This window comes from Ascaphus truei, chromosome 1, assembly GCF_040206685.1.
Source record: "Ascaphus truei isolate aAscTru1 chromosome 1, aAscTru1.hap1, whole genome shotgun sequence".
Taxonomy (NCBI): domain Eukaryota; kingdom Metazoa; phylum Chordata; class Amphibia; order Anura; family Ascaphidae; genus Ascaphus; species Ascaphus truei.
The window spans coordinates 441,156,819-441,184,305 of record NC_134483.1 but is presented as its reverse complement, the minus strand read 5'-3'; the positions used below and the strand labels follow the sequence as shown (position 1 = coordinate 441,184,305).

The 27,487-nt window shown below is 41.1% G+C and overlaps 1 protein-coding gene across 14 annotated transcripts in view; it reads left to right on the top strand.

Annotated features, from left to right (window-relative positions):
• Nucleotides 1–27,487, top strand: part of BLTP1 (bridge-like lipid transfer protein family member 1) — a 214,038-nt gene that overhangs the window by 129,845 nt on the left and 56,706 nt on the right. For 9 of the 14 annotated variants that reach the window (XM_075615894.1, XM_075615978.1, XM_075615935.1 and 6 more), the window contains exons 35-47: nucleotides 1,717–1,914; nucleotides 2,138–2,349; nucleotides 5,708–5,859; nucleotides 8,696–8,846; nucleotides 12,327–12,479; nucleotides 14,913–15,153; nucleotides 17,740–17,885; nucleotides 18,343–18,583; nucleotides 19,769–19,927; nucleotides 22,166–22,341; nucleotides 25,286–25,461; nucleotides 25,841–26,547; nucleotides 26,820–27,065. In XM_075615894.1, coding sequence (XP_075472009.1) covers nucleotides 1,717–1,914; nucleotides 2,138–2,349; nucleotides 5,708–5,859; nucleotides 8,696–8,846; nucleotides 12,327–12,479; nucleotides 14,913–15,153; nucleotides 17,740–17,885; nucleotides 18,343–18,583; nucleotides 19,769–19,927; nucleotides 22,166–22,341; nucleotides 25,286–25,461; nucleotides 25,841–26,547; nucleotides 26,820–27,065 — 2,958 coding nt within the window. The remainder of the gene's footprint in view (nucleotides 1–1,716; nucleotides 1,915–2,137; nucleotides 2,350–5,707; nucleotides 5,860–8,695; nucleotides 8,847–12,326; nucleotides 12,480–14,912; nucleotides 15,154–17,739; nucleotides 17,886–18,342; nucleotides 18,584–19,768; nucleotides 19,928–22,165; nucleotides 22,342–25,285; nucleotides 25,462–25,840; nucleotides 26,548–26,819; nucleotides 27,066–27,487) is intronic. The other 5 variants (XM_075615910.1, XM_075615968.1, XM_075615957.1 and 2 more) reach the window with 2 other exon arrangements.

Here is a 27,487-nt window from a genome sequence, read left to right as displayed (position 1 = left end):
CTTTTGACACAAATATAAGAGCACATTGAGACACGATGTAAAAAATATATTTCAAGTGACTCGCAGCAGTAGTCACTGCAGTGTTGTCATTGTTACAAACTCTCCCATGGTAAAACTCCCAAATGGATATTGAATGTTTACCCATTATCTGTGTCGTGCTGTGCTCTCCTGAGTTTCAGAGCTTTAAAATGGTTATCAAAGGATGCATTTAAAACCAAGCCTCCATTAAAATTGTTAAATCCTATAGTATATCTATCGATCATATGTATGGACTTCTATCATAGTTATCTCTAAGGTAACAGACGCATTGAAAAAGTGTATGTATGTATGTGTATATGTATATGTGTAGTCTCTTTTAGTCCCAATTTAAGGCAGGAAACGTAGCATTTCTCTATATGGGGTTTATTCACAGGGATTAAATCATACATCAACAAGCCCACCGTCCCTTTAAGTCAAAACAAAACATAAAAATAACACCTATTCCCTTCAGGGAAAACTAACTACACGGTAGCTCTAGCCCTAACTAACTGGATGGCCAGCTAAGATGGTTCCCACCCCAAAACATGCCCTGGCATATGCAACAACGTACACAGTCTCTGCACACAACAATACAGGGTTTTGCTTATCTGTTAGTCCAGGGTTTGGAGCAGACGTCCCCGCTTCAGCACGGTCTTGCGTCCTTCCTTCATAGGGGAGATCGGCCCCACGTGAGCTCAGAGAATCTCTCCTCTAAGTCCAATGCCAAGGACAGGACATCCCCAGTTGAGCATGGTCTCTCGTCCTGCCTTCTTCTTTCTGGGATTAATGACCCAGGCAGTCCCAGAAGACTCTGTGTCCAGCTAGTCTAGGGATCTGTGCCAGCCTCTCTTAGCTGGGGAGCACTTTCTATCTCTGTCCCCCCACTTCTCTGAGGAACAGCAGTTAGTCTCTCTCTGTATAATCACTTCCTCACTTTTAAAACTCAATCAGCAGTCAGGAGTTCAGCCTGTTCAATTAAGTTGCAGCTGCTGCTGTTTTTTCTATGGAGATTAACTCCCTGTGCGCTGGAAAGGTCCCATAGCTGCCCTATTCCAGCACCTAGAGGACAGTTATGCCATGGCAATGCGGCACCACGGGGTCATGTAACGTCACATAACCCGCGACGTCATTTGACACTGAGTCATTGGGAGAGGGGGTGCGCGCACACATATACACACACACACATATATACACACAAACATATATATATATATATATATATATATATATATACACAAACTATATGAGTAGCACTGGATAATCATGGACACATGACACAAAGCTTGGCCCCCTGCAGACGCACTTACTAGTATTCCCTCCTACTGTCTCTGTACGTTCTCCCTACCTACCAATTAGATTGTAAGCTCCTCGGAGCAGGGACTCCTTCCTTAATGTTACTTTTACAGTATGTCTGAAGCACTTATTCCCATGATCTGTTATTTATATTTGTTATTTATATGACATGTATTACTACTGTGAAGCGCTATGTACATTTTATGGCGCTATACAAATAAAGACATACATACATACACACACACACACACACACACACACACACATATATATATATATATATATAAACAAACACGCACACATACACGCACACATACACGCACTTGTTTATTGCATCTGCTACCTTAGAGATAACTGTGACAGAAGCCCATGAATGTTTCTCTTTTTACTTCTCCCTTTGATCAGATGTAGGAACCTGTGCAATTACCACTATTCCCTTTGAGAAATCAAAAGTCCTTTTCACTCTGGAAGAATTGGATGATTTTACATTTATGGATGAAACGGAGCAGCCTCCAGTTCCTGATGTAACACGAATTGGTCCAAGCCAAGAAAAATGGGGGTGGATCATGTTTGAATGTGGAATTGAAAATCTGACCATTAAAGGTAATGTAACAACATGACATGTTTCACATGCTAGAATCTACCAGTACAGATACCCCTTCTGTGCTGAAGGGGCCAGCGACTGACTTAAGGGGCTCATACTGTAATTTGTGTTCACATAACACGACCAGTATATGCAGTGTTGACTAATACACTATGAATGATTTGAGATCCTTCAATAACTAACAAGGTTAAAATATATATGTATTTAATATTTTCTATACAGGTGGGAGACAGTCTGGTGCTATCTTGCACAATGCTTTTGGCATTATGGGCAAATCTAACACCACTGAACGGAAAGGGTTACCTAAATCCAATGAATCTTCTGACTCCCCAACGGGTAGTGGCTACAGTACTGATGTGTCTGATGACCATATCCCATGTGATGGAGTCAGTCCTCCTTCAGATGTAAATGGAAACTCTGTGTCAGATGAGCAGGTAAGGGGATACAATGTTTAATATGGTCCTTATGAAGTGGCATTCTCTTAAAATCTTTAGAATGCAAATTTTTAACTATTCTCCATTTTTAAGCTTATTAATGATTCTAAATGCTGAGTCTCCAATTTACTAAATGGTGATAAGCCATAAATCATTTTACATCCCATTCAAATAAATGGGGCAGTGTTTACCAAGTGATGCTACTCTACAAGACACCTTCTAGAAAATATTGCCCACGGTGTCATACAGCTTAGAAATGTAGTCTCTGCACTTTGCACCCTGCAGAGCGTCTTCTCCTTAAAGAAAATCTGTTCAGTTATAGTGGTAACAGACAGGTTAATTTAAAGTGCATCCTAAACAAGAAAATAAACCTAGTATGCAGCACTCTCCCTACTGCACTGGCAGATTAGTGAGTTGTTTTAAAATATATTTTAATTGTCAAACATAGAACGTTAAAATATAGGGGGTTAAAAAAATACAACGACAAATATGTAGCTCTGATACAATTTGAGTGCTATGATCATACATATGCAAGTTCGTCTGATGCGTCCTCGGTAACCATCCACCACTCTAGTACCTAGTAGTATTGGTAAAATAACCCCCTAGTGGGGGAAAGGATAGGGGACTGTTTAGTTTGCAGTTTAAAGTGCACCACTCTGATTATTTTTAGATAAAAACCTACAGTTCACCTACAAACATTAATAGCACACAGTAGTGGGTACTTTGTTGGTGATTGGAGAAGCAAATAGGGTTCAGTACATGCTCCAAAATGTTTCAGGGCTCTTTAAAGGAAGAGTGTGTCAGTAGGACGTGAATTTGTGCGACTAGGATTGTGACCGCATGTATAGAACACAAGACAAAAATCCCCAGTGCTACATTCAACATGACAAATTATATAGTTAAATACTGATTATTATCGTCTCATAAGTGAGGGTCATATAGGGTCATATAGTTGAATTCTATGGCCAAAGTACTTTAAGCTACACAGCCACGTCACGGTATGTAAGTCCTAACTGCTGCACCTGCAGAAAGCTCTCATAACCTCTCTAAGGGCTGTTATATAGTGTGTGCGGCCGTGCGCGCGCCTGCCTGTGCGAAGGCGTGTGCGCGCGTGCGTTGAAATAAATAAAGAAATAAAACCTGAAATAATTTTTTTAATTTTTTTTATACGTTGTACATACACACACTCACATACACTCTCATACACTCATACACTTACATTTTCAGCGGCGGTAGCGGCGCAATGTCTTTCTTTTTTCTTCTTCTTTCCCCCTGTCGGACGGTTCTACTCTCCTTGTCGTGCGCGCGTGGCGCCATTATAGAAAGGCTGACTAACGTCAGCCAACTAAAATTCCGCGCCCGGCACTATAGAACGGGCCTAATGGAGGGAGAGCTGTCTTAATAGAATGGTCATTCCCAGGTGCGTAACAAGAACTACCATTTAAAAGGTGGAATAGGTGAGCTTGAAACCAGGGGTGAGGGGTCACAAACCTCCAAATTGTTTACCAATAGAAATGTACAAACACACACAGCCCCTGTAAGCTGAGAACCCAAACCCACCACATCATGTATCAAAGGACTGCCCAAGGATTGTGACCAAGTATAGAACAAAAGACAAAAAGCCTCAGCGCTACATCCAATATGTCAAATTAGGTCTGTATTATAGAGCCGGCGTGCGTGCGCACAGCTTGGCACACTCCTGCAGCCTCTGGGATTGGTGGTTGGGGAAGCGATGGGGAGGCATTGCTGAAGTGTCCCGAAGCTGGTTTGCCCTCATTGGCTGAAACACTTCACGTGACACTAACGTCACGCGGCCACGCTTGAAAAAACAACTTTTTTTGTCTTTTCATTATGCGGCCGTGTCATCGCGCTCTGCTGTGTGCGCATGCACTCATAGGAACACAGGCAACTATAATTGGCGCGTGCACGATGGCCTTTACCATATCACCAGCCTTATATACTGTAGTTAAATACTTAACTACTTATCTGTTTAGAAGATAAACAGATAACTAAATCAAAGAGCAGGTAAGAGAGTATACAGAGGCCTTGCGCGCTCCCCCGACATTTCATTTAATTGTTGTGAGGAAGAGCACGGGGCCTCTAAGCGCCGCGCACCCCTGCTCTGGGCCAATGGTTCCCAAACTTTTTTTACATTGTGCACCCCTGCTAGAAAATATTTGTTCTGCGAATCCCTGATTTATAAATCTTATTGCCTACTCATCAGATTATTGCTAACAAAATTATTGCTAACAAAACTGTTTGACCAATACCAGGCAGTATAGTGTCCTGAGCGTGTGGCAGGGAACACACACTTAATGGTGGTATGGCTGTCAATTACTGCTGGAGCTTCCATAGTCACACCCCACAATGCTTTCGTGCTGTGGGTGCAGAGCATTGCAGGGAGCGGATTTGGAAGCTGCTCCTATGATTTTTGGAAGCTCCTGCTCCCACTAAGGTGCAGTTTTGGACTTTTCAAAGTGCGCAGTCCTCACACGGACTCAGGAATCCACCATACTGCCTGGGATCGGCTATTAAATATTTTTGGGTGTCAAACCCCCTGGAGACAACTCACAAATTCCTGATGGGAATCACTTCTCTACGCCATGTCTGTTCTCCTTACCTATACTTACTCTTTGTGCTGCGTGTTCTCCGTATTGTTCCTCAGGTGGCAATGATTCATTATTGGTATCTGCAAAGTTGGCTCATATTGTTGTGGAGCAGTTAGAGGTTGCTTGATCAGCTTCTTCTTCTCACTAAATCTATACTTTTGGAAGCAAAGCTCCTACTGTACCTCTAATTTGGATAACCTTTACATCTTTGCGTGCCGATTGGACTGCAACACTTAAGTGCCATAGCCACTCTGGCACAGCGCGGACCTTTACCATGACCTTAACCCGGGAACAGAAGAGTCGTCGTCTTCAATTTCCCTTCACTGCAACTCGTGTCCTGCACTCCATGGGCACACGATCAAAGCTTCTTTTTTTCTTCTTAAAGAGCAGTTTTTGGGTATGACGTAGCCATTACTTCATGGGTCCCCTCGAGTGCCCGACCCCATGCTGTAGGGACTACGTCTTGCGGCACTCAAAGGGTAAATCACTAAAATCACTTCTAACACTGTTGTTGCAGATCTAGTTTTAATTTAAAAAAAATCATGTTTTATGGCTGACACCAAGGACCAATGTTTATCAAGGCCCTTATTTTTAGGTTCTACATAGCTCCCCTACGGTGAACGTTAATATGGCTCTGTGTGCGTTATATAAAACCGCAACATACAGTAGACGTGTAAAGCTGCTACTTTCTTTAGTTGGATATGACAACGGTGCAGTTCATTTACTGTTGTGTTTTTTTTACCTTGAAGGATGAAGGTGTTGAATCTGATGACTTGAAAAAAGACCTCCCATTAATGCCTCCACCTCCAGACTCCAGCAGCATGAAGCTTACTATTAAGGAGATTTGGTTCAGTTTTGCGGCTCCTACCAACGTGCGCTCTCCAACTCTTACCTTTTCCAGGTGAGTGAAATTCTTCATTGCATCATGTCTTATTCTCACAGCTTCGCCGAGCTCCCTTGTTTTGCATACACATTGGTTTCGATAAGTGCACAGAAGTCAAAATTCCTTCTTAATTAATTTGCATGTGTGATTGACTTTCCAACTGTTGTTCTCAACACACTGTGAAAAATGCTGTGTCCAACATTATTGCATGTTACCACTGACCCGTGACATATTTCATCATGCTTAACACATCTTTGCCATAAATATTTCTCATTCTCAATTCTCGGTAGACCTGGTTAGCAACATATAATTATTCACGTCTTCAGTTGACATACTAGGTGGTTACTTTATTTTCCAAACAAATTACAATATGCTGTATCTTTAAAATGTGCAGTATGTATATGTTTGTATATCGCCTCCAATGTACGAAGCGTTTTACAGACATTGTACAGACAGTACAGTGAGATAATATATAAAGTTACACTCGTGCGTTAATCAAGACTAATTGGGAGTCCCTAAAAGGAAAAAAAGCTACTTGATTTATAAAGACATTGTTGGTTTGGAATTAAACCCACAACAATTATTCATTTAAATTAACCCTTTTTTTCACGGTATTGGAGTAGAACAACAAAGTCCTACTAAATATTTAATTTTTTTGTATCTATCTGTTAATTTATTTAACCAAGTGGTTTGTTTTCATGTCTTATGCTGATATTGGGTGAACCTGTGATTTTAGATCTATGTAATGTTATCCCCCAAAAAGTAAAGAGGCTGTGTTTATTACTAGTAAATAAGATGCCCCCCCCAGCATTTATCATAATTACTTTATAATCTCAATTTAAGGTTTCAGTTTCTACATCTGTAGGAAGCTTTCCTTTTCCTACCGGCTCCATCCTTAGACATTCTTTGCTCATACCAGGGGGCGTATTCAGTAAACTGCGCTAGTGCCGATCCAGCCCCATCTAGCTCTATGTGGCTTTTCCTGCGTTAGTGCCAGATTAAGGAATTTTACTGGAAAAGGGCCCAGATATTAGTAAAAGACTCTTTCTACCCAGTTCTTCTCCCACTCTAACAAGAGACACCAAATGACCTTACTTCATTGTAATTTAACACTAATTAGCCAAGTCTACTGCAAGGATATAGGCAGCCCACTTGCAGGACTGGATGGGCCTACGGACTTGGGGTCTTATTGTGTATACTGCATAACGAGGGCAGCTGCGTAGCAACATTTTATCAGACCTCAGCCCCTGAATTCCCCCCTCCCCCTCTGCTAATTCTATATACAATTGAGCAGAAACATTTTCAAGGGAAGAGGCACCCAAGAAAATAGCAAAGCCAAGAGAAAATGCCCCAAAAATTCCCAAAGGGCTCGCATTTTCTTTTCGTTTTTACTATTTTCTGTCCCAATGCCAACGATTTTGTGTGGATGTATATATTGATATTCAATATATACCTGGTATAATTGATGGAGAGAATAAATTAACCCCTTGGTAGCCATAGTGGTCATGAAGACATGCCTCCTTGTGGCACCTAACATCAACACCCACTCTATCCCAACAGACCTATCAACCCTCCCACCCTTCTATAGCAATGACTTGTAGCCCTATTAGCCCAAGGTGGGTTACAGGGCTAGCAGCAATGTAAAAAAAGTATACATTAAATAACAAAAAAAAAAATCCTAAAATATTAAGTGGTCATTTACCTCTTTGGTGACAGGAGAGGAGAGCCTAGCTTTCCTCATTGACTCCAAAGGCGTTCACTTATCCCAGTCATGTAGAGCAAGGTTGCGCAATCTTTTTCCCCTGCGCCCCCCTGAAGGCTCTTCCCCCCCCTTCCTTGCACCCGTCCCACCCCCCTCCTTACCTTGGCTCTGGCGTTCTGATGTCACGTTGACATGGAAACGCGTCCCCAGAAGCCGTCTGAGCCAAGGTAAGTAAAGTTTTTACAGAGGCCTTCGCCGCTCCCCTGGTATTTAATTTAAATGCCTCCGGGAAGCGCCCGGGGAATCTATAAACCCCGCGCCCCCCTGCAGAGAATCTCGGCGCCCCCCAGTTTGCACACCCCTGATGTAGAGGACCACCATTCCAATGGCCTAAAGAAACACCCCTCCCCAAAAATGTGGACTGCTTGCGTGCCATGAACTAGTCAGGAGAGGTAGGGAAGCAAGTTAAGGTCTCTGGAAAAAGCACACTTCTGAGTATATAGAATACAGGGTGCAGAGAGAGATTAGCGATGGCCACCACTTTTAATGGAGATTTTGCTTTCTACTTGACGTGCTATGTTTACCGGAGGTGTAGAAACACTGCAATATTTCCAATCCCACGCCAAAAAAACTATTTCCTACTCACAAATTATACTGCTGATGGCAGCTTTTTTTTTCTTGGATTTTCCCCATCTTTATTCATGTCCAAAGAACCCAGGTAAGAAGACTGGCAGAATAATTACTAGGTAAGTGTACTTAATAGACAAAGTACACTAAAAAGGATCCCTATTGATAGTGCACGGGCAGACTCAATATTATTTGATTTAATAACTTTCTAGTTTCCTTAAGTGTAACCTAGTTTTTTAAAGATTATAATCACCAATCACAATGGTCATTTTAAGGCGCCGCATGTATTTGAATGAAACACTTCATTGTTAGAAATAAAGGTAACTTAGGTGAAGAAGCAGTGGTGACGTTCCACATCATGCATCACTAAGGTCAAGCTGTCATGAGTATTTGAATCATGTGTTGGTCATACGTTTAGTTTCTCAACTGTACATTTGTATGAGCTTTGTATCGATTTTGTCTTTTATTATTTATTTACAGTTGTTTGTTCAAACCCACAGCATTCTTATATTTGCTTTTTTTTAGACAGTTGAACCTTCTTAGCACTGCAACCCCAGCAGTTGGTGCTTGGCTGGTCCCTATTGACCAGTTAAAGTCATCCTTCAACAAGCTGGAAACTGAGAGAACATTAAGAGTTTGTGCTGTCATGGGCTGTATAATGACTGAGGCATTGGAGGTGAGTGGGACAATGTCTGATGCCATGCATGTGTGAATATTTGATTTGTGCAAGAAAGCTGTTTTTGTTTCTTTGTAGTTTACTTTGCTCTGTCTTCATCTGCTTGTCAGTTGAATGTTTAGAGCAAGCCATTGTCTGTCTTAGGCCGCGTCCACACAGGGGGCTTCGCGATGCTGCGTGAGCGCGCCTCCGTCTGTTGGGCGATGTGTGATCATCCCCAGCAGACGGAATGACCCGATACAAGGGGACATCGGGTGGTTAATCCCATAGAGTGAAGACAGCACAAGACAGGAGTATTTATTTAATAATACTACTAAAGATGGGGGCAGAGCTCAGTTTCAGAAAATGATTCAATGGATTATGGCATGTATACAGTTTATTTATTTCACAGAAGTGACAGTGGATTAATTCTGCTATCATAATGTTAAAATATTACCTAGGAATTAAAGGACGAGCCACAACGTGGGGTCTCACACCCTGATGCGGCAGTAACTGCCATCCATTTGAATGGCTGGTATAGCCGGGTGTGATACCCCACGTCGCAAAATGATCAATCCCAGGCAAAGTGTGATGGTAAAAGGGTGCAGTATACCACTATGTTTTCATATACCAAAGCAGACTATCACTATGTTTTGTGTGTGTGTTCTCTGCCCAGAACTGCCGAGTCTCTGGTCAATTTCAGCAGCCAATCAATGTAAACGTCTGGACTTTGATTGGCTGCTGAAATTGACGTCGCTGCTGCAGCCGGAGATCACAGTTTCAAAAGACTCCCGCTACTGCAGCAGCGTCGACGCCGTGCTTTGCAGCCAATGGTAGTTTCAATACTGCACACTACCGTTAGCCGTCAGTCACGAACGCGTAAGCGCGTGCATGTTGTGTAGCACGCTGTGTGTGCGTGTGCAAATGCTGCCAATGGATGAAGCAGCACATGACTTGAATCTGGCAGTTTTCCTGGAGCTTAACACCATATTCCCAGCTCTGGGGATCTCCCAGTTCTTGAGATATCCGTGCTTTGTTGCCGGTGAAATAAGAAACAAAAAAGATTTAACTGGTTAGCGAATGGACAGCTGCAACATAATAATCAGGATACTTCAAAGCTATGAGCTCAGCGAGTCCCCAGAGCACCACAATTCAGAAAAATGTTAACAAAACAAAAACAAGCTGTGGATTGCTGATCTAAGATAATTAATGCAGCTGGGAGACGTCACATCATATCTGTTTGTTTTGATGTGCAGTACTTATTGATTTACTTTTAAATACACCATATATATGGTGCATGTGCAGTGCTTTACAATGTAATAATACAGATTACTCAGAACAGGTAATTTAATCAATATGATGAGATGTTATTTATTTATAAAAAAAATTACCAGGAAGTAATACATTGAGAGTTGCCTCTCGTTTTCAAGTATGTACTGGGCACAGAGTTATGATGACAAATACATAGTTACATTAAGTGAACAGGGTTATACATTATATACAAGACATTGCATGCACAGTTAAAGATAATATATATTATAGGCGTATGTAACAGTTACAGACCAGATTAAAATGTGAGACAGCTTTAGTTTGGAAAGAACTTAGACTTGTGCCGGCAGTCAGAGTCTCCGGTAGATTGTTCCAGTTTTGGGGTGCACGGTAAGAGAAGGAGGAGCGGCCGGATACTTTGTTGAACCGTGGGACCATGAACAGCGATTTGGAGTCAGATCTCAGATAAGTGCTACATGTGGTAGGCGTGGGAGCTTGTTCAGATAGACGAGTAGCTTGCCCAGAAAGTATTTGAAGGCAAGACAGGAGATGAACTTTGTGCCTAGTCTCAAGTGATGACCAATTTAGTTCTTTGTGAATTTTGCAGTGATGTGAGTTGTAGTTGCATTGGAGGACAAAGCGGCATATGAGTTAAAGTGGGTATCAAGTTTTCCAAGGTGAGTTTGGGGTGCTGTGCCATATACTATGTCCCCGTAGTCTATAATTGGCAACAGCACCTGCTGTGCGATGTGCTTTCTGACCAGCAGACTAAGGCTAAGTCCATTGTGTGGGAGACCGTGTGGAGGTGTCAGCATGGGGCGCGATCAGATTGCCTTAAGGCATTGATCACGCCCATAGTCCGTGCGGGCGCACGGGGGCGGAGGCAGGAGGGGGGCGTGTTGCGCAAGAAATCAGTTGAAACTGATTTCTTGGCTCGACATTTATTATTTATTTATTTATAAAATATTTTACCAGGAAGTAATACATTGAGAGTATCTCCCCCTCCCTCCCCGGTTCTTTCTCCCCCTCCCTCCCCGGCTCTTTCTCCCCCTCCCTCCCCGGCTCTTTCTCCCCCTCCCTCCCCGGCTCTTTCTCCCCCTCCCTCCCCGGCTCTTTCTCCCCCTCCCTCCCCGGCACTTTCTCCCCCTCCCTCCCCGGCTCTTTCTCCCCCACCCTCCCTGGCTCTTTCTCCCCCACCCTCCCCGGCTCTTTCTCCCCCACCCTCCCTGGCTCTTTCTCCCACACCCTCCCCTTCCCTCTCCGGCTCTCCCCCTCCCTGTCTTTCTCCCACCCTCCCCCCTTTCTCCCCCTCCCTCTCCGGCTCTTTCTCTTTCTCCCCCTCCCTGTCTTTCTCCCACCCTCCCCCCATTCCCCTCCCTCTCTCCCCCTCCCTCTCTCCCCCTCCCTCTCTCCCCCTCTCTTTCTTCCCCTCCATCTCCGGCTCTTTCTCTTTCTCCCCCTCCCTCTCCGGCTCTCCCCTTCCTGTCTTTCTCCCACCCTCCCTCCATTCCCCTCCCTCTCTCCCCCTCTTTGTCTCCCCCTCCCCGTCTATACCATCTACACCTGTGATCAGGTTTTATACTAAGGCAGGACAAAGACCCAGGGAGTACTAGGGAGCTATCATGAAGGTGCCCTGCTCAGCTTAGCTCAAACAAGCTATTCTAGTACGTCTGCGACGCCGGTTGGAGTGGGACTCTTGAAAAACCTTGCCGTGTCCTGCGGTGTGACCGCCGATGCATTGGAGCCCTGGTGAGCCCAGCTGAGTGCTATGCGAATACTGGAGGAGTTGGAGATTATCTGGAGCTCCCTTTACCATAGATGAGTACCCTTCACAGCTCATATCACGTGGTTTCTATTGTTCATGTGGCATCAGCACACTATCCGTCCTCCAGCAGCTAGCGTCCAGTACAGATTGTCTCAAACTAATGTGTTGTTACCTACTATGTGAGTGCAAGTGCTGGTGACTACTCTAAGTTAAAATGAATTCCTCTTACACAGTATTACGCTATGGAACTGGTGCTTCTTTTCTTTTTGTATATATATATCTATATATCTGTCTATCATTGGGCTACAAACAAGTGTGGGGTTAAATACTGTACATGACATTCAATATGGCGGGGATAACTGCGTGTCTAATGGCATCACCCCACGGCGCAATGTTTTTTTTATCCAGTTGCATGCCAAAAGCTGGTTCTTTGTTCATGTGCTAAATAATTATATAATTTATTTCAGAATAAAAGCACCCACTTTCCTCTTAGAAGCAAGTACAACAGGCTTACTAAACAAGCCCGTTTCCTGCAAGAAAACCCATCCTGCTTGCTTTGTAACTTGCTCCATCACTACTTGCACCAAGCAAATTACTCCATCATTGAAGATGCCACGTTGGTGAGTTGCTGAGAAAATTCATAATGCAAAAGCATAGCTTTTTGTTTCATTTAAAAGTGAAATTTAATAAGACTTATGGTTTCCATTACATCTGATTTTTGTATTTGCTTGTTGTTTCTTATCTTCCAGTATATGACAACCACTGAACCTTTAACATAAATGATGCAGTAGTAAACGCTAACACTTTCTAGAACACTTGCCATCACATTTTACCCCTAAGAATAAACTAGTTTGTGGCAGAAATTGGCGTTTGTGCACAAACGCAGGAATTAAAGAAGCAATACTACACCCCCCCCCACCCATATATATATAGATATAGATAGATATATAGATATATAGATCAAAAAGCAAGATACATACAGCGCAACTTCAAACAATTATCCAAACCAGTTATAACATACAGCTGTTATTGGCCAATCTTATAAAGTGAGAGGTATTAACCCTTGATATACTAACTGACCCTGATAAACTTGCTGCCAATAAGGTCCACGGCTCCACAATTGCTGTTAGGGGATATGCAGAAAGAATGACCTAGGCGCAAAGATACCAGGGAGAGAGAGAGAAAAAAAGAGAAAAAGAACCATCATAGGGTAGTACAGTATGTCCAATAATAGAAAATCACAACAGTGGAGAGATATGCACTTACAATTAGCTTGATCAATATGCGCCTTGTATCCACTCTGGGATCAGGAACTCAGCTTGAAGTATTCATATACCTCTGCCAGGGACTCTGCACTTTCAAGCAGCTGCTTTCACAGTACTTCAGTCGTCACGATGAGCCTGGGTATATAGATTCCGTCTCACAGACGGATCCCATATAGGGATAAGGTAGGGAAAAGGAACAGCATAGTCTAAAACCTTTTATTTAAAAATGGTACAAAACCTATAATAGTGATCTACTCACACTTTGTAAGTTGTAAAATCGCAGTGTGAGAGTCTGTTCTATGAGTCTCTCACACTCAGTGTTGAATTACTGCCGGCTCCAACTTCAGCAGACTCACGCAGTCACTTCCGCGTCACGCGACCCCTATGTGGTCTCGCGAGATCTTCCCTCTGCTGTTTGAACTGCGGCCTCCGGCTCCGTGATGGAAATCAGCTTGTCACTCTCTCTGCTGTAATACGCCCTACGCGTTTCTCCAATGCGGTTTCGTCAGGGGCTACTGACTGCGTGAGTCTGCTGCAGTCGGAGCCGGCAGTAATTCAACACTGAGTGTGAGAGACTCCTATAACAGACTCTCAAACTGCGATTTTACAACTTACAAAGTGGCCAATCGCCCGCGACGCACTGACGTCGACGTCACGGCGCCGTGACGTCGACACTGCTGTGCTGTGATTGGAGGTTTTCAGCCGACAGCGAGCTGAAAAACAGCTTGGCGCTCGGCTGAAACCTCCATCTCGTTAGCACGCCTGCGGACGCTCGCGTGAGCCCCCTCTCAAGGCATCCTCATTGAGGATGCAGGGGCTCAGCGCGGAGCGTCCGCACGCCTCAGCACGGCCTGTCCGTCTATGGTCTCGGCCTTAGACTATATACAGTATTATTATAATACATACATTTGCATATTGGGAAAGACTAAAGGACCCTCGACATGTACCGCTTGTAGAAGAGAAGGGAGAAACTGCGTGATATGTTAGAAGCTTTCATATATACAAAGGGTTTCAACAAGGTACAGGTGGTGACGCATATTTCAGAGTAAGAGAAGTCCTAGAATAAGAGGTCTGAAGCCGGAGTGTGTAAAGCTCAGAGATAAATGACCAAGTTATTCACAGAGAGGCTGGTGGATTACTGGAATAGCCTGCCAACATCCGGGGTATTATTTATTTATAAAATGTTTTGCCAGGAAGTAATACATTGAGAGTTACCTCTCGTTTTCAAGTATGTCCTGGGCACAGAGTTAAGATGACAGACAATACATGGTTACAAATACAGTTACATCATTGAACAGGGTATTGATTATATACAAGACATTGCATGCACAGTTAAAGATAATATATATTATATGCGTATGTAACAGTTACAGACCAGATTAAAATGTGAGACATACAGGTTTATGGTCTGAAGAAAGGACTGGATCGTCCTGAAACGTTACTATACTATAGGTATATACCTGCTCTGATGCCTTATTACAGCAGAAGTTTATTTAACTCAACCAAAGGCTCCTGTGTGCTTCCTCTATTAATACTGTACCTGCTCATGTCCACATGGATCCAGTTTTGAGATGCCGGGATCAACAAACGGTGAGCCTCAAGGAGGAAAATATTGATAGCTTTTTTTTAATTTAACGTAACGGTGTGCCATTCTTTCACTCCCTCCTTGTTTCCATTTTATTGCATCGTTTTTTGACCACTAATAGCAATGCTCTGCTAAGACATATGCTTTGTTTTGTCTCCCATCTTGTTGGTTCCTACATAGACCATTCTTCTTGTTTGTTACAGAGTGATGGTCTTCCTGCCTTGGTCACGTTGAAGAAAGGACTTGTCGCACTGGCCAGGCAGTGGATGAAGTTCATTGTTGTGACACCAGCTTTCAAAGGCGTTCGCCTGCTCAGGCCAACCCAGCCACTGAAGCCTCAAAGCTCAGTCAAGCGAGAGCAGGATGATGTGAATGTGTTAGAGAATGGAACTGGCCTGCAGAGTGACACCAGCGCAGATGGGGCAGAATTTGAGTTTGATGCAGGTATGCTCCATTTGCCAACATCTTTTAGTTGACTTTTACTCCTTGCCTCCAGTCTTTGGAATTCACTTTCCAGCAGTGTTCAGCTGCTTTTTCTTGTGATATTGATAAATCTGATGTATCTAAGTAGCCTTTCACTAAGATACTTATAACTACACCACCATAGCGTAGATATACTGAAGCCCCCGCAACACATTTCCTTGCAATATTCTGCAAACATGGCATAATCTGGCTTACATGTATGGCTACGATCTCCACAGACCCCCTACAATATAATATAGATTGTAAAATCTTCAGGAGTCTGGTTTCTCATAGTTTGCTTTTATCATTTTGAATCCAGTCTTTCACATTAGCTGTGAATTTCTCAGTAATGGTTAATGTAAGAAAAATAAATTCTAATTTCCCAAGGAAATGAGGGAGAAAAGGCACATATTGCACCCTAATTAGCATTCCATCTCAATTTTAATAATATAATCCCAATCTTGAATTTAGGTTTGAATTAAAAAAAAAAAATTTTTTTTAAAGCAAATCCCACCCCAAAAAATAATTTAAATGTAGGTTTGTATATTGAATTACAAAAATAAAATAATGAGAACCATACAAAATACAAATCTTCACATAGAGAGAGAACAAATTTCATTAATTTTACAAGATACTACTGGATTGTATTGCTTCTTCACTTGGACAAGTCATGCAAGGCATACATGTTTTGAAGAATGCAAATGTTCTCAAACGTTGCAAGCGAAAAATGGACATTGCTGTGTAACGTCTTTTCTGAATAAAAAAGGGAGCCGGGTCATATGCATACTTTTACAATGGAAGTTTTGTTAACACAGCGATTAATTCGGCATTGCCATTTGGAGGTTAATGCTTTCATTTTAGATTGGTTTGAAAAGACTACTTAACAAAGTATTAAATGACAGCAGTGTGAGCTGGCATAAATACTGCTGAATTAGCGCTCCATCTGCTCTGCATTCTTATCCTGTGCATCTCGGCTTTGTCCCCATTGTGCTCTACAGAAATTCAGTTAGGTAATGGGAAGAAATATTAAGAATTGCCTCAATTGACCAATTATGGCTTCTTAAAAATAAGTAAAGTGGTTCCTCAAATAGGACGTTCAAATAGCACATGCACACTACAATTGAAACATCACAACAAGAATGAATGGGGTCGGTGAGCACAAGAAGGAACTTAAGTAGATGATAGAGGTGAAATGTTTTGCTAATCTAGATTACAGTTCAGCCCAGTTGACATAAATGAAATCCTTTTGTTGGTAGTGGCAGTGTTATGTGTATTTGCTTATACAGTGCATGTGACTGGTACCACAGTTTTATGTAATTAGTGGCATCACAAAAAGAACACCAAATTGCATTTAATTTCGTCCATCTATTTCTTGGGGATAAACCTTTAGTATTGATGTTTAAGACCAAAGGACCATGAGCACAGGAGTTTGTTGACCAGCCCCAAATTCATGAATTGTGGGCAAGACACAGGTTTTAAAACAGAGTTTCAATTTATGAAAACAACAGCAAAGGTCCCTATAAGAAGCACACAGGTATATAGAGAAAGTAACAACGTTTATTATATGACATAAAAACAGGGGAGAAAAGAAGATAAAATGGAGGGGGACATATACCTGCAATCTGGAGGGAAAGGAACTGGAAGGCAAAAGTGTGGCTGTAACAATGTCTGAAGATCAGAACACAAAATCAAAAGCACAAAGGGGTCTTATGATAGGGTTGTGCATGCACAGTAGGCAGACAAGATGGTAATTGAGCTCAATAACTGCCTGGGTATACCACACATGCGACACATCAAAACATGCAAACAAAGAGTAAAGACATGAAGAAGACTTGAAGCCAAATGCAGAGAGAGAGTATCTCATAGGTTCTGAGAGTAATAACTCTAACTGAGACCTTCCGTTGTAATGCATAAAAGTTACAGTCCAAGAGTAATGCCAGTTCTTAATACATCACCAATAAGCAGAAAATAGAAGAATATCCTGCGGGTGGTCCCTGATGCCAGATGCAAGGATTGAGTCCCCCTGCCAAGCTCCCACTCCTATGCGTTTCGACCTTACTGGTCTTCAACTGGGAGTGCTGGCATGGCAGGGGATAAACCTTTAGTATTGATGTTTAAGACCAAAGGACCATGAGCACAGGAGTTTGTTGACCAGCCCCAAATTCATGAATTGTGGGCAAGACACAGGTTTTAAAACAGAGTTTCAATGTAGTACTTGAATATACATTGGCTTGTCTACTTAAAAACATAAAACACACATTTTTAAAATATAAAAAGGAAGGGGATACATTTCAGACTTTGATCTTTCGTGAGCAGTGAATGTGCCAAAATATGCCCTAACTCAGCCTACTTTTGCATGAAGAATGTCGGTAATGAGCATATGTCAATGTATATAGACATATTTACTAAGACGTGCTACACCATAACACACCACCTGACACAGTTTAATAAATGTGACCCTTAAGGTGTCTTCCAGCCCAGAAGGTGTCTTATGGAGTAGCACTTCTTAGTAACCATGGCCCTTACTGTCATCCAATAATCTAGTTGTGAATTGCTGTGTTGTTTCAGCCACCATCAGTGAACATACCATGCTGCTAGAAGGAACAAATAAACCGCCCCCTACTGGTGTTTCCACTGGCCCTGTAAGTGGTGCTGAAATTATGAGGAAGTTATCAAAGTCTCATGCACACAATGACACAGCTCTGAAAATAAAAGTAAGTTTATTCACGTGATTCATAACAACAATGTTAACACCCCTGCACTAATCTTATTTTTGACTGTTTAGTTTAAGGCTGTTCGAGTACAGTAGGCCAATATTTATGGCAATACATGCCTTAGCATGTCGTTTTATTGAATGGATTAATTGCTTATTAATTCTAGAAATCTTGTTGGTTTTAATGGTTAAATATCCATGCTAATTAGTAAAGTCTTGAAACCTTGGCCTGTTGCTAGCCCTCAAGGGCTAATACTAGACAGCCCTAGTATACTGATACAAACTGAACCTAGCGAGTTTTTTTTTTTAAATACAAATATCGTTTTTCAAATGTGATGCTCTGAAAACACTGTGAGGATTGTATGAGTGTATGTTGCAGTCTGTAATTTGAGGATTCGTTCAGCTTAAATTCCCCTTTGCGATTGATGGTCCTATGCAAGGAAGATTAATTTCACAAGTTGGTTGTCTTTGCGTTGAAGGGAATCCATCCATATCAATCCCTAAGTTACACCAGTGGAGACACGGCCAATGATTCCCCTGCACACGTGAGTCGCTCCGGAATGCCTGTTAAAGAAAGTCCAAGGAAAGAGAGTCTTCTGAGCTACTTGACTGGGAGTTTTCCTAGTCTGCATAACCTCCTGGAAGGAACACCACAAAGAAATGCAACAGCGGTTAAAAGCAGCTCTCTTACAAGAACAGGTACACATTGCTGATTGTGTTGTTTTGTTTTATATATATATATAGAGAGATCTATAGATATATACAGTACACATGTACACAAACACACACACATTTGATTTTGCATTTAATGGCTATTTTCTAAATTTGAAATCATGTAGGTTTGGTAAAGACCATGAAATGCTACAGCAATTAAAAACTCATTGCCACAGCTTCATACCAACATGTAAATGATCCATTTTAAGATTGTGTCCAATTGTTAACACTCGTGTTGTTTTTAAACCAGATAATATATTATTGACTTATTATGTATTATTTCTTTATTAGATGAGTGTAGCACTATCCTTGAAGGGGGGAAATTAAATTTCTGTAAATTACTGTACATGTCTCTTAAATTGTCAGAGCAGGTGTGTTGCATTGCATTGTCTGTAACTTATCACAATCCATGCAGAAACGTAATTGCATATGCCAGTAGATTGTTGCGCCCTTATCTGTTGTACCCATTGTTTTGTTTGTTGTGGTGCATCTGATAAAAAAAACAAAGAATGAATACGTGGAAATGGAAAGGAAGAAGTACATCATAAACTAAATAGGCGAAATGTGATACAGTATGTGACCAACCGCAACTACATTTCAAATATTAGAAAAAACACAACCCTTATATCCATACGTTAATTTTTCCTCAATGAACATCTGAAGGTCCAGCTGTTTTTCCCATCAAAGCACCAATAGATTAGTTATTAGAATATGTTGTGTATATGCAACAATAAACTTGTGTTCTTAATTTACTCCCTAATGATATGGTGTTTTCACTAGATGTGGTCTGCATTTCTAGGTCACCCTGAAAATGTAATGCATGACTTTTCAAACATACTGTACACAAACTTTTGTGCTTTTATATCTAAAGCCTGTTTCATCTGTCCAGTTTTAAAATACACAAGTAATGCTTAAAAGAAACGACATTAAATCTTGTTCAAAGAGAGTCAGACATACAGCCCAGTTAGCCATGATGTTGGTGTGGTACACTTTATTTTCTGTCTACTATTCAGCTGGTCTCCACAGAAAAGGATTAACTCTGTTGTGAACTACGATAATATTTTTTTTATCCCAGTTGTATTACAGCCGATAATGTATTTATTTTGCCAAAAACAAGTTTTTTCGTAGACACAAGAATTCTCTAAAACCTCTCCTGATTTATTGATACAGGGAATCCTGTGGCCACAGAAATGTTATCAGAACATCCTTTATTGTCTGAACCATCCTCTGTGAGCTTCTATAACTGGATGTCTAATGCAGTGGGTAATAGAGGCAGTGTGGTACAAGAGTCACCCATGATCAAGTCTGGACACAACAGCCTTCCAACAGGTATTGATACTTGGGTTACAATTTAAGAAGGTTTTTTCCACACTTAGAATATTGGTCTCCGTGAATATTGTTTAGTTGACAGATGGACAGAGGTTGAACTGTTGTACTGCTGCTGTATACATCACCAAAGACAACATCTTGCATCCACTAAAGGGTTAATGATCAGAAATCATTTGACCCAAAGGCTTATGGACCAGATTAAAGGCAGATAGAACAAAGTTAATCACAATAGGTACTGTTAACTGCAAACTATATTACTTACAGCAGAATAAGTTACATATTTTGGCACCAATACACCAGTCTTATTTAAATGTACAGGTTTTCTCTTTTTCATTAATTATGTACAAAGTGAATCAGTTATCAGCTTTGTTGTAACAATACTTTGTTTTACTTTAAAAATAATTTAATAAAAGGTGTCGGTAATATTAAGATTTTCATTGCCAGTGTACCGAGCGTGCCACTACTGTATATATGTGTGGTGTTTTTGCATATATTTGGCTTCATAAGCCATGAATTCTCCATTGAATTGCTATCATTGCGCAAAGTTTAATTTGGCACTTTGATGGGCCCTTTTTTGATTAGTTACGTGAATAAAAGGTACACGATAGAGAATTTGGAAAGCTTTTTCCTTTCTGCGTGTTCTTTTGTGTAGCTTAGTCTCAAATTGATTCATCAGGTCTAGCTCCCCTGAAAATTGAGGGTCAAGAGTGAACGCTGGTTTGTGGTTACTGTGTTCATTGTCGCATATGTCCACATATTCATCCATATATTGTCTTAACATTTGTCAAATCAGACCATAATCTGTGAAAACGGTCATTACGGGAGTGAGATATTGTGTACAATGTGACCAGCAGTCAGAAATATTCTTTTAATTTTTGTTCAGAGTTCCCCCCCTGACTAATGAATTAAGAAATATTCATTTTGTTTCTGACCATTAAAGCTGTTGAATCTTTAGCAAAGGAACTGCTTTTCAGTATGAGATGGCTGCTTCCCAACACATGCCTTTTTATTAACTCACTAGATCATCTCCTGTTTAACTTTCAACTTCTGTAGTTCCCTCCAATTGTGTGCATGCGATAGTATGATCCCTCTTTAGAACACACTATCCCTAAAAAAAAAAATATATATATATAATATACACGCACACGCACACACCCTGCCAGAATTTTTTTTTTTTTAACCTCTGCACGTAACGAAAGAAATAAAAGCAGAGATGAGGTATTGGTTATGTCCTCTGATCTTTGCCAATTTAGGCCCCTATGTATCAAGGCAATTGTGGGGCAAGATATCTGCACCATATCTGTCAAAGAAAAAAGTCCCATTGAATTTTTTTTTCTTTGATACATATGATGCAGTTATTTTGCTTTGGAGTTGCTTCTCATTAGCCTTGGTACATAAACCTGAGTCGTCTTCTATGTCTGCCCATACTTAAATTCTGATATAAATTGCATCAATGGTATTATATTCTTGATCATCATTAAAGTGACAGTGGTGAAATTAATCAGAGCTGATCATTCTTTTCCCGATTCCATTAACAAATATAATGGGTTGTGTTTGTTTTGTACGGATTCCCACGCTTCCAACGTTATAGGCTACTCCTACAGTATATGCATTTGGATTCATTTTGACCTTGGTAGCACTTCTAAGCACACAACAAATATTTCCTTTTCCCGAAGTTCAATTTCATTACAAATTTTGGAGTCCGTGTGTACAATGGTAGTCCTCTGGGGGGGAAATCCAACGAATTACATTCTAGAGAAGTGCGACAAATATCTCAAATTTGAATATATTTTTTTTCCACAAAAATTGGCAAGCTTTGCAAAAATGTGTTTGCTAACTTAGAAGACAATAAATATGGCATCAACTGTACTGTATGTGCTGTGCATTGATTGTGTTAGTTCCTCCTTTACGTTATTAGTTTTTATGTTTCATATTACCGGATAAAGTGACTTGTCGTCTAGCTCTTTCCATGTAAAAGAGTATTATAAACTGAATACTTCTGAAGCTGTGTTAGTTAAGCCTTTCAGCGCCGGCACCTCATTTAATGGAGCGTTTAATGAACAAAGTTATTTGAGTCACAAAATAAACTTCTTTATTAGTGTTCATCGCGGTTGACAACGTTGCATCTGCATTTGTTTCTTTTTTTGAATACTGCATCACTCAGGTGACATCCCAAATGATGATTACCTTTGATACTGTTTTAAATTTTTTTAATTGCTGTCAAATTTGGTTTTGTAGGTACTGCGCTCAACTTGCCTACAATCCCCTCTGCTTCTGACTTCAACACCGTGCTTTCCAGTGAACAGAACACCCTGGATGGGACCCATTCTCAGCACAGCAGCAGTCAAGAATACATAGCAGGCATTGAAGAGGCCAACCAGGGATTTCCTGCAGTCCAGCTTGCAGATGCACAGGTAAAAGAAAAGCCAGCAACAAGTGCAAGGCCTCGTCAGCAGTATTGTTATTGTGAGAAGGGATCATTTCAGACTTTCCTATGAAAATCTCGCCATACAATATTGCTGCAGTTCCTCTAAAATGAATGTCTGTGTTGTGGCTAAGACGGTAAAAAAAAAAAAATGTTTTAAATAAAGATGTGTTCCAGTATACTGTAGATTTTGCTAATGGGGGTTTAGCAGATAAGTGAGAAAATGACACCAAAAGCTAAGTTAAATTAACTGATTCTACTGTATAAATTGAGAATGGCACTGTTAGCCTGTAGAATAGACACAGAAAAAGGTAGAAGTGATACCTTTAATAGCCTTTCCCCAGTATTACTTGCAGTATACAATGCTTCAACTAGCGCCAGTGATTCTGAGTAATGACATGCTTCTTGTTCATTTTAACATGGATCCCTATAAGCTTGTATAACCCCGGGTGATGAGATAAACACTCTCACTCTGCCCCCTGACAGGTTCCCCTCCAAGGTACTCTGGACATGTTTCTGTAATACTGTAGGACATGAGAGCAGGCAATAATAACTGCTGTGGAAGAGGTGGGACCAAGAGAGGAGCCTTTAAAAAGGACGAGGGGGGGGGAGAACCATGTCCAGGGCAGATTTGCGCAAACCTCCGTGCTATCAGGTTCAGTCGATGGTTTCAGAGTGTGCACGTGGCAGCAAGAGAACAGGTTACAGTCCGGATGCGATAGAGAGGTCCAGCGCCGTCCGATGGGAATCTCAATGTCCTCAAAGCACAGTGGTACCGAAGCACTTTTTTCGAAGTACATGCCTGCAACAGTTAGTACATAAAAGAGGTCCAACAGTGTGCAAGCACCTTAAAAATAAAGCCACTATACCCAGCATTGGGTGACTGAAGCACCACTGACACTGATGTATAGCGTTATTGGGAATTGTATTATTACTGTATGTTGTATGTGGTGATCCTCTGCTGTGGATCACAGGTTGCCTAGTTATTAAGGGTACAGAAAACTAGTTGTACCATCCGTATACTGTGTCTGCATTCTTCCTGCCGTCTGACTGTAGGCCACACTTTGCCCATTATGTTATCGATAGGGGCTCAGGCCCCCACCTCAGCAATAGTCATAAGTCTGAGGGCTAAAGAGGAGGGGTTGCACTTATTTCTGCCGTATTGTACAACTTTTTGAGCACAGCTTGAGTTAAAGTGCATAGCAAATAAACCTTCTCAAAGAATGCTGTTTCCACCTTTTTAGTTTCATCAGTGTGAGGTTGGTTACTGGCTTTGCAATACGAGTCTGAGAGTGGCTACAACCGGACACAAAAAAAGTTATGGTGAGCTAAAGTGTCATAAACCCTGTACCGTACAGTGTACAGCAAATAAAAATACCACTTGTGAGCAAATTCACGTCTGACAGGTCTGCAAGCCAGTAACCGACCTGACACTGAGACCCAAAAGGTTGAAACAGCTGTCTGTGAGTAGGTTTGCTGGCCATGCACTTCTTTAACTCAGGTTGTGCTGTGTAATATGGCAGGCATAAGCTATAGGGGACCATGTTCAAAGGACAAGAAGCAAAAGGGACAATGTGAATGCTCATTTGCATGTCATTACCCAGAATTCCTGGCTGCTGTGTAAGCCTTGTATGCAAAGAGATAATGGGTAAAGGCAAGTTTGTACATACTCACAAGTAGTATATATTTTTTTTTTTACTGTACACTACGAACGGTGCAGGTTTTTTTTCACTTGTTTACGTACTATAACTTTTTTCTTTTTTCCTCTTCATAATTGTAACTTTCATGTCCTTAATATTATGATTAGGGCTACAAAAGTGTTCCCCCACAGGTGTATTTTTTTTTATGATGGTGGTGTGATGCATGTTCATTTTTGTACTTAGTCCTGTTTAACCTATGTAAAATCCACAATTAAAGCATTGTGTGCATGTTGTCGGATATACAATGATGAATGAGGCCCAGGTTTAGGATTCTAGAATTGTATACTTCTGGTGGGTGTGTGGTATAGGTATCCTGTCTGATTTAGAATGTGTGCAGTTCTCGCATCTTTTGCGTTGTCATGAATGTGCCGTGATTTGTGGGCTGTGACCAAGAGCTCCTTAGAATAAGTTATCTCACGTTTGGTGGTTGTCTATAGGAGATATCGGGTGGTTCTGGAAAGCTTTCTTTCAATCGGTTATCGTGATGGAGGGTTGTTTGTAGATCTTTAGCTATTCTGCACAGACTTCTAGTTGAGAATTGTATGTAACAAGTGGTACTTGGTTTTCTTGTTTTTGTTTGAATTTATGAGGTTTTTATCTGTGTACAGTATGCTGGTAGCTTTTTGCATTTGTTTTTCTAAAATTCTGTGGTTATCTTGATTTATGATCTTCCTCCCTTATGTATCAAGCAAATTTGCTTGTCTTGGCTATAAATGATATGAAAGTACCCTTTCCACCTTTCTTGTGTAGAACGTTTTCCCAATTTTGTTGTACCACCATTTGTTGTCCATAGCACCTATTGCTGTTGTATTTTCTTAGTGTATTCATACAGTATGTGGTTAAAGACGACGTATGTAAAGGGCTTTTGTTGTACAAATCTAGAAACATTTATGATACTCTGGGTCTTGCCATATTCAAATGTTTTCCATGACCGCATAACAACGGCTTGTGTAGGCTTTGTTTTTATTCATCTTTAGCCTAAAGAAGTCTCAACAGACTTTTTGTTCATATATTAAATACATAAAAAAATATATATATATATCTGTTCCCATCATGTTAACAAAACCTACTATGCAGGTCATATTTGCATGTCATGGAGACAATAGATCAATGTTTGAATCTTGCTTCTGACTTCCCTCTTATTCATTTTATACAACTCCTGCTAATTGTGCATGTTTCTTCCAGGTAAGTTCAGAGTTAGAAGTAATGCCCTATTTATTTAACTTTTTACAGGTGGTATTTAAACCTCTGCTAAGCCATACAGGAATTCAGTCTCAAGATGTTGTACCCCTGAGCTACAGAATGTACTTTGGTGAACATCTTTCCTTCTCTGGCACTTTGGACTGTCTCAGAGCTGATATTGTTGATTCAGATACATCGAAAGAGAGGAGGAGTAAAAGAGCCAGAAGGTCTGCTATTTGTGTGTGCAGTCGCGTTTTTGTGTGTGTGCCCGCAGCAGTAAACGGTGATGAGACTGCACATGAGATTTGTTTCAATGAGTTTATGGATTTTGTATACATTTTATGCATTATACACTTCATTCATCACTCAGACTATATAATTTCGTCTCTGTATTAATGGAGAATGGTCCTTTAGGTCAAGGTGCTTTTGGTGGCTGCAGCTATATACTAGCTTAATATGTTATATGATTTAGCATGTTCAGATTTAGGTTGTTGAAATCTCCTTTGTCTTCCACTGCCCGAAAAATTGTATGGCTGCTTTATTAGTACTAGTAAAGTTAACTTGATCATTTATCATATTTTTATGCTGCTTTATTTTGTTTCTCAGACAAGGAGCCATCAATCTCCCGCCTCTTGAGTTTAAGCCAGCACTGATGTTAGAAACCTTCAGTATCAATGCTGTTATTATGGAGAAGTCGATGTGTACACCACAGAACTCCACTAATGCCCTTTCCTTCCATGACCTGAGCAAGCGATACTACAACACCTTCCACTGCAACTTCACCATCTCTTGCCAGTCAATAAGTCAGCATGTAGACATGGCACTGGTCCGCCTCATACATCAGTTTAGTACAATGATAGACGATATCAAGGCCACCCAGACTGACATCAAACTTAGCAGATATACAGCTGGATCAGCGTCTCCGACACCTACCTTCAAGACCAGGAAACACAGAGATTTCCGTTCCTCTGACTTCAGCCGTAGTTCTCGGGGCAGTTTGAATGGGGGCATCAGAGTAAATAATATGAAGAACAAACGAGCCAACAATGAAACCAACAAGAAGGAGTCTCGAAACAAGAACACCCTGGGAAGGTCAGAGAGGAGGACTTCCAAGGTGTCTCGAAAGGGCTCCAAAGATGCAGTGGATCACATGGCCATTCACATGGACGACTCTGATTCCATAACAGTGTCTGAACAAAGTGAGCCATCTGCAGAGTGCTGGCAGAACATGTACAAACTGCTCAATTTCTACTCGCTTATCTCTGATCCTACAGGGTTTTTGGAGAAAACGTCAGAGCCACTTGGTCCAGCAGGTACAAAAATGATTACATATTATTATAAGCTGCTGTGAAAGATCTAGTAAATTGTAGGCTACAAATAGTTGGTGTTTCGTGCATGCATCATACATATGCAGACATTCAACATAACTGATAGTTAAATTATAATCATTCAGTATACTGTATATGTCTCTTTGTTGGCAAGGGTTGGCTCTATATAAAAATTCAACTTATGATGGTGTATCTTAGACGTTTGTAAAATTCACTGAAATTAAGTACAGTTTTGTATGCTTTTTAACACTGTTTAGGAGGTTGTAGTCCTTCTGAACCCATGTGCAGGGTGGTGTTTGAGAATGAACAAGATAACAGCAGCTTTAACAAAACCCAGAGGAAACGCAGCCTGGTTGTAGCCGAGCCTCAGCACGTCACTCTGATAGTGTTCGGTATCGGCATGGTGAACCGCACACATCTTGAGGCCGACATTGGAGGGCTGACCATGGAGTCTGAGCTCAAGAAGATTCATGGAAGTTTTACCTTGAAAGAAAAAATGAAAGGTAGGAAAAGTGAACACGGGTTTCGAGGATCTTGTAGTGTCACAGTGAAATATTGTGGCTTCCCTGGATTGCCCACATCTGGTGTTTAAGTCCAATATTTTGGTTCACCCCATAGCACTATTTGCTAATCTGCTCCACATGGAGACTTCGGATTTTTAGTGTCATAATTATCCTGTTACCTACCTGTGTAGGCTTAGATACTGTAATGTATATCGGTGCATGTGTGAAAATGATGGAAGTAGAACGATCCTTTTATTTGTATGTAGATCCTCGTGTTTCCATTCAGTAGAAATAAAGCACCGGACTGAAATCTCTTAGCAGCAGTTCCTAATCTTTATTCAAAATGCAAAATAATAAACCTCCAGATCTGCAGGTACGCAGACTAAATAGGCATATAAATATAAGCTATGAGAATGTATGGC